Source organism: Polyodon spathula, chromosome 3, assembly GCF_017654505.1.
Source record: "Polyodon spathula isolate WHYD16114869_AA chromosome 3, ASM1765450v1, whole genome shotgun sequence".
Taxonomy (NCBI): domain Eukaryota; kingdom Metazoa; phylum Chordata; class Actinopteri; order Acipenseriformes; family Polyodontidae; genus Polyodon; species Polyodon spathula.
In genome coordinates, this window is record NC_054536.1 from 84,628,411 (window position 1) to 84,636,843 (window position 8,433).

Here is an 8,433-nt window from a genome sequence, read left to right on the forward strand (position 1 = left end):
AGGGCATCCTCTGTCTTTGTTAATAAACTTGAAGCTTGAGTCATGCAGTCTTTGGCAAATCTTCCTCTGAGATCTCACTCGCACCCAGCAGGGATGTGGTCACAGATTAAGACTGGTCAAGTTCATAGAGGCTCTGATGACATACTGACACAATTCAGTCAAAGTGAAAGAGAAGCAAAGCAGAACATCAAAAAGGTAAATAAATCGGTAAATTTGAGGTTCAAATGACAATAGGCACTATTTACTGGTTTCTAATTGTAATAAAACCTTCCCGTCATGGTCCTCTGTCAGACGCAAAACCCTTGAATCAGGATTCAAGTGCTTAAGAAATTACAGTGTTGGTTTAAATGTCTGTCTTTGTTCCCCCTTAGCTTAACCTGACCCAAATAAGCAAGTATTGCTGATAAGTATACTGTTTGGATCAAGGCATCAACAACAGTAGGTTAACAGGACACATGCACAAAAGAAGTTGACTCAACACTTACATCTGCCCTAAATGTAAGCCCATGTGTCCCAGTGTACAAACAATACTTGGAACTTTCACTCAGCAATTAAATATCATTCAGTCTGTACATTTTAAAAGTACGTTTGGCAACTTAGTTTCCTGCTTAGGCAATAAACAACACAGAGGCTTACTGCTTGTTAACTACAATATATATATATATATATATATATATATATATATATATATATATATATATATATATATATATATACACACACACACACACACACACACACATATATATATATATAGTTTTTTTAATCTTTATTTTTATATAGCTCCTTTCATAGTGGACCACCATCACAAAGCGCTTTACAAGATACAAGACTATATATATGGACTGGCGAGGAGGATCATAGTGAAAAACTATGGCCTCCGAGGGCAGAACTATAGTTACCAAAAGGGGACTATAATGCCTGAAACCGTAGGGGTCTTTAATTTCTCACTATGAGCCAAGGTGTGCAGTCCATATTTGTTTCAGTCAAAAAAGAAAGTGAGGAAAGCATTTTTGAAGTCCATAGCGTATAGTTATTAAAAAAAAATGTTGGCATAGAACTCTCCCTCTGACATTCTCACTGCGGCATAGAATTCACTGAGGAGTTTGTTGAGTTTCTGAACATCGCATTCATTTACAATGTTGAGTAGGATTTATTTGAATTTTAGGAAGTCAGAAAACACAGAAAACAAACTTTTTAAGATTAATTTAATGTTCGCAGCATCCTTGTTGTGTACTATATTTTATAATTCATTTTCTATTACGTCACAAAATCACTGTCCAGGAGTTCAAGATGCATGTTTGTATGCCATTTCGCTTTGTTCTGTGAGAAAAGGAAGGTTGTCAGTGTGAGGATGTAATTTGAGGGAGTTTGTAAAAAAAAAAACTATACACCTTAAACAGTGTCACAGGGCAATACTTATGGAATTATTTTGTTAACTACAATTCCTTTAAGAAATCTAAGCACTGTCAAAACAGATACCAACTATTTTCAACAAATGTGTACAGTATGTTTCTGCTTGGTTTCTCCATACATCACCCTCCACAATGATGGCCACCATCTGGGCTCTACCAGTCAAGACAACCATTGCTTCCAGTAGAAGGTTTTCAGAAGGCCCCACTTACCTCTTTCATCCTGTCCAGCTCGTTGTGCAGGGCCTGTTCGGCTATCTCTACCTCGATAATCTTCTGTCGGAGGAGCTCATTATCATCCTCTGCTTTGGTACGCTTCGCCTCCACGCTCTCCAGCTCGTGGTGCAACCTGACGGAGACGTCTTTGGCTACCTGATCACAGAAACACAAATGGATGATTAGAAAAGATCCCGTTTTGTTTTAGCCATGTCCTTGTTTCGGCCCTGTCCTCCAACATCATCCCAATTGCTGTTCCACACGACTCCAAGGATTCCAGTTAGATGTTGATGTTGACGGTTTCAGTGCATCACTCCCTTCCCCAGGAGTTGAAGGAAAATATTCTTCCAAAAATAAACAATTACTCACCAACCACGATTAAAGAACTCTCCATTAATTTATCCAAAACACATTTGTTCTGCCCTCCCACCTTCACCCCAAAGTTTTAGTTGGGTTTAGTTCCAAATATGACTGAGCTTATTAATGTCTATCATTAAAGCGGTTGCATCTACAAAACAATTCCATACATCTTACCCATTAGCTACATAGGTCCTAAATATGCAGTTTTTAACCCTTCCTCGGTGGCATGGGGTGCAAACTGACCCAGCTAGGTGAAATGAGGCTAGCAAACAGAGATTTCTTTAACCTAGTGTAGTACCAGATGTCAGGGTTTTAAATGAAAATACATTTGCTAAAACATGTTTCTTTCAAAACTGCACATTTCAGACCTATATAATGAATGGATGTGTATGGCAGAATAAATAAATTTTGTTAGCTAAAATTACTTCAACTTTTTTTTTTTTAAGATTAAACAGTGTAGAGAAAAACAAACCTATTTCCATAGTAACCCTGGTTACAGTGAGTTCCAGAGGTCAATCAGAGCTCTGATAAGCACCACAGACAAACTAGGTTAAAATAATTGTCATTCCATCACTATCTCAAAGTTGTGAAACATGAATTTGCCCTCTTCACTGGTGAGACTACTTAACAAAGTGCTAGATGAGATCAATAAAATGCCAAATTAAACATAACTGCAAAGAAAAACTTGAATACAGGTAAAGTATACATTGTTTTAGATTACCCCCAAACACAGATACGGTAATTAATTTTAAAAAATCCAAACTGATAAGAAACAATGTTTGCTGTAAAATCTGAACACCACAAATTACCTTCAAGTCCTGCTCCAAACTCCTGACAAGCGCCCCATCCACTAGGCCGGTCTGTGCCACCTTCAAACTCTTTTGCTCAGCTTTCCTGATGCGGTACTGCAGGATCCGGCAGTTTTTGTTGGCACGGTCCAGCTCCCGTCGGAGCTCCTGTAACTGGTAAACATCCTCCTCCAGGTAGCTGTCCCGCATCTCCTCCATCTCGGCTCGCAGCTCGTCCACTTCATCCTGCACAACACAATTCCAGTAAAAACAGACATAATGAAGCGTTCTTCCCTTTGTATAAGTTAGTGATCAGCAGGTGTGTCAGCCGCACGAAGAGCACAGCGTGTGGTTTTCACTAACTCTACTATGCAGAATAAATTATTTTTTTTCTCTATGGTTAAATATCGGGACTTTCTTCCTATGCATCGGGACACAGGACATTTGCTAGGAAATCGGGACTGCCTGATCATATAGGGACTGTTGGCATGTATGACAATATGCTTTTAACTTTATGCTCTGCTGTAACACAGTTTTATTTCACATTTTAAATTCAGCAAAAGTATACAGAGGGTGTGTCAGCATAGAGTACTGCAGGGTACCTCCTGCTTTCGTGGGAGCAGGACTGGGTTGTTTACATTGTAGTTATAGGCAGTTTTATTGGCTGTTTTTTCCACAGTGTTTTATTTTGCATTTTTAAATCTTTATTTACAATCCAGACTGTGTGTTCACAATTGCACGCTGTACCATTGCTGGTTCAGTCACGTGACTTTGGTCTGCTCGACCCCGTACTAGTCGTTACCATTGTTGGAAGTTCCTAGTGGCTGCTACCTGTAACTATAATTACAAATCTAAATATATTGTAAATAAATCTTGGGCATTGGAAAGTCAATTCCTGCATCTCTCCCATCTGTCAGTGAATACCCACAACTCCCGAGAAAGACAACACCATTTCCGGTACCCATTGTGGCAACTCGATGCTCAGGTAAACGATTCAATTTTGTGTCTGGTCTAGGGATGGATAGTTTTTCTAAAATAATATTCATCCATTCTCTGCAAGATCTACTATATAGTGTGGACTACAGCCAACACACCATTGTAGCACAATTAGTTTTGCCAACAAACATATTATCTGTAAACACCCTGCTTTTCTGTACATATGGTGTTTATGATATGACAGCTTGTTCCTGAACAGTTTGCTGCCTCTTTGTGTACTTCAACACGTGTTTCCATACCAAAAACAAAAATTACTGAAAAAAATGAGCCATTTATCTAGTTTTCTGTTTTGTATACCAACCTTGGGTCTTTTATGCTTGAGGCTGTTTATCAATAATAGCAAAATGTTTCTACCAGTGTTAATATCAATGTCTCCAACAGCAGTGTGAAAGGAACAGTGGTTATCAAGCCCAGCAGAAATCCAAGAGCCCTGTGAATTAAGATGGACTGTATATTGTCTCCAAAAACATAATGACTTTGAAAAAACATCAAAGACACTGAGGCCTGAACTCAGAATAGACATATAACATTCTGTACTTTCTCATTTGATTGATTTGTAAGACAGTCATTATGATTATCATTGTAGTTTTTTTCCTGACATTTATATACCATTTCTTGAGATTATTTGAAAATAGTGAATGTGGTTTGTCCCATTTGTTTTTGGTGACTTAAGGCAGGGCCTGCATCAGAAGATCAGAAGAGGGGGGGGTGCTCCAAGGGAGGCAACTACACTCAGAGCCCACTTTATTGACTGAATGTCTAATTTACTGGGATAGAAAAATAAACTGTGGCAAGGTAGTATTGGCGGCCTGTCACTCAAAACACAAATCCACAAATCAGAGCTAACAGACTGTCTATCTGAATGCAGAGCGAGCACTCTGGCAATAGGCCAGTATTGTTAAGGTCATGGGATTGCTCTGCTGGCAGACGTGATAAACCAACAGATGGTAAAAATTCAGTATTTAAAAAAATGTCACGTTTTTGGGATATTCATTTAAAAAGTCTGTTCATAGAATGCTTTTTTTTTCTCGCCTATGTATTACATGCATGTGCACTGTGTGTTAGGAGATGCAGAAATGAGTTTTTATTATAGCAACATTTTCATACTAACTTTTGTACTTGATATCATTCATTTAGAAATCCAATTGATGGCTATGATTAATTCATTTCTGTTTTACAATAAATCCTATCAAAATCAGCAGAGGTGTAAAAACGATAATGAATTGTATTATCATATCATGTCGATTCCTTGGTGGTGCAGCCAGGGTTAAAGATCACAACACATCACAGTTTTATCTGAATTGAGTCATGTTAGTTCTTTGTTACCGTCAGTCACACAAACTGTTTGATTAACTTCAATGCTTGGATTCTTGTATTACAGTAGTGAAGCAGACATGGAATACATTTCCACTACTTGTCATTCTTATGGTAGACTGGCATTAATTCTTACTGAACATTTCCTATCTAACCAGTTAATAAACCAGTAAATAAAAATAACATAAATGAGTGTGTTTGACCCTAATTCAAGATAGCTCAGTGTCTTGTGCCTGGTTGCATCAGATCTAAAACATGGTGCAAAATACATAGATATTTATTTAATTTACCTAGTGTGACTATGGTGTCTAAAATAAAGCAGAAGGAATTTGTGCATAATAGATGTGGCATTTATCTACAATAGATAAGATATCAATTTAAAACTTCATAATTAATTTGTACAAATGAATGTCAATAACAAGTATTAATGATGATAGGTTCACAAGATACATAAAAAAATAACATCCCAGCTCCTGGGATATGCAAGGAATAATGATGTATGGTGGCCCTGAAGTGCAAAACGAAAACAAGTGTCTTCTAAAAGTAGTGTGCATTTTTCTAAAAGTAGTGTGCATTTTTTCTAAAAGTAGTGTACATTTTTCTAAAAGTAGTGTGCATTTTTAAATGCATGCCAAATAAACAAATGTCTTCAAAAAACGTAGTGTGTGTTTTTTTAAAAACACACCTTTGCCATTGAAGACATGGAATACGGATTGTGTGAGGAATATGGAGTGACCAATTACTATTTTTAATTCATTTTCCACCTATTTGAAATGTTCAATTATGTTTTTTCTGCTCACCGCTGCGAGTCCCTCACAGCACAGACGTTCTGCGGGCATATGAGCGTCCTCCGATCTCACAAGTCTAAAGCCAGAATCGATTTTATGCCAAGCAATCCAGAGCAGAGGTGGGTGGGCTACCGATCCCGGAGAACAGAGATCAGCCCTGCCTCTTATCCACTCTGAATGCGCTTGGTGTATGGCCAGAAGGATTCACTGTTGAGCGATGAGGAGAAATGGTCCCTGCTGGTTTCCCAACCCCCACCCTGACAGTGTCAAAGCCAATGTGACGCCCTCCTCGAGGTCTCCAGTAAAGGCGACATCCAAGCTGTGTGACTCATCCTTCAATGATCTACTTCTACTACAGACTAGCACTGTGTCTTGGTTTCACATTTTCATGTTGTAATTCAAATCTCATAAAAGGCTGTAATATTTATTTCATTTAATATGACACATGTGAGGTGTGGTATTACCAGACTTTATGGTGACAGTTTTATGGTCACAACTAGACAATAATTCATGTTAATTTGTTGATTCTAATGACCGTCTCAGCTTTTCCATAAAAAAAAAAAAAAAATCTCTTAAAAACAGCAGGAGCTTTTTTTTTCCCATAAATGTAGTTGGACATCAACAACATAAACTGTATTACAGTCTTAAGTTTGAATAATATACAGCATGCATATTTTTGCTGTGAAGAAAACACACTATTTTAGTAAGAATCAACTAAACTGAAAAGAGTCTTTTTCTAACTGCACTGTGTTGCTGTTTGTCTTCTAAAAACTCCTTTAGGATTCAAACCTGCATGGTATTTACTTTAGTGTTTTTATAACCAGAAGTAAATTACTGTAGTTTCCTACTGACCTTTAGAAAAGTTTACCACAGTAAATATACACTGTAACTAGCAGTTTTCCTATGCTTTTATGATGGTTATACTATGCATCTACAATAGTTTCCAGTTGTTTCCCATGTTGGCTTAATATAGTTATTGTTATTATTGCTATGCCTCTCTGGGCTTTGCTATGTTTTCACTAGGCTTTATTACAATCTGGGCCTATTTGTTTCAGTACTTTCATTTAAAGGTCAAATTTGGTGTATGATTATTTTATTGTGTTTTGTTGCAAAACTGACAGTGGTTTTACTAGTGGTTTTTTTCATAGCTACCCTTAGAACTGTTCCCCTGGCCTCTACTTTTAACCGTCATTAAAAAAAAAAAAAAAAAAGCTAAATGTTTTTGCAGATCCTTGGAAATAAGCAAATCTAATGAGCTTAAAATAATGTATTCAGTCCCACTGTTCATTTAATTTTATTTCTGCTAAATGTTAAGGAAACAAATGGTACTTTGCAGGATCAAGGACAATTCAATGTAGTGACTGAAGATCTCTGCCATAAATCTCAAAACCCACACTGGCTGCTTAAAGGAGCATAAATCAATGCTTTCATATCTATTTGTTTATATCTAATTTGAATATATGCTTTATATTAATTCAAGATTTGAAAATATTCTAAATGCAGTGCCATAGATATGCTGATGCATCCTGGTACCTGTGCAATGGATCACATGATCTGACTGCTGATTGCAGCTTACCCATGGCATTACTAGGTACTAGGAAGCAGCAGCAAAAATAGTGCAGCAAATATTTTCATATCCCCCCAAAAAAGAAAGGAAAAACAAGCAAATAACCAGACGATATTGAACACAAAAAAGAGGAGCAGTGACCATTTTGCCTGTGCTAATTAGAGGCAATTATCACTTCTTTAAAGACATCATATGAAGTCAAATGTTTTAAGCAAAATTATTCTGTGGTATATACTTGAACAAATATGTTAAAACGAATCTTGAGTTAATTTAAAGAATGACAATGTTGACAATGTAAGTTTTAAAAATGGAGACAATTTGAGTGCCAATGAATAAATACTTTAAAAATGTATACATATTAGTACATGATGCATTTACGAATACAAAATAAGCCTTTAAAAAGAGCTGATCAATTATAACCAATTTACCATAAACAAGGAAGCTGAAAATACTAAAAGCATTGTATCCTCTGAATCTGTTGTATCACCCAGTCATGTACTGTAATAGAACACTTAAATTAAACCTTAAATTACAAGCATTAAGAAATATTACACTGTGCATTAACTGCTGTAGAGAGAGAGCTTTGTTTCAAGATATCCTAAAAAAGGGATGATGTTATAAAAAATGGTATTATAAAAACAACTGTGCTATGAAAAAAGATATAAAATGTCGAAGTGAAACAATGCACAATAGGGTCTAAAATACCCCTCCATTTTGTATTTAACAGGCACTACTTCTACTACTAATGATGTACTTGACTTGGCCACTTTAATCCCCTTACTTTTATGTATTTTTTTTTTACTTATTATTTATCCTACAAGAATATATTCTGTGTATTGCTCAGTTGTGTTTCTGTATAGATTAATTATCATGATCATTATCTACTCCAGAAGGATTTTCCAGGTAGAAACAGTGGTATTATGGTTTCTGCACAATAAACAGTGTCAAGAGACACGTTTTCATATAGTAATATCATTACTGTGGTTTACTTA

General features: G+C 36.5%; 1 protein-coding gene across 4 annotated transcripts in view; it reads right to left on the minus strand.

Moving 5' to 3' along the window:
* The window catches only part of LOC121313535 (microtubule cross-linking factor 1-like), an 82,831-nt gene that overhangs the window by 70,674 nt on the left and 3,724 nt on the right, over positions 1-8,433 (minus strand). For all 4 annotated transcript variants that reach the window (XM_041246198.1, XM_041246197.1, XM_041246196.1 and 1 more), the window contains exons 2-3: positions 2,798-3,022; positions 1,626-1,784 (exon numbers count right to left, since the gene is read on the minus strand). In XM_041246198.1, the coding sequence (XP_041102132.1) occupies positions 1,626-1,784; positions 2,798-3,022 (384 nt within the window). The remainder of the gene's footprint in view (positions 1-1,625; positions 1,785-2,797; positions 3,023-8,433) is intronic.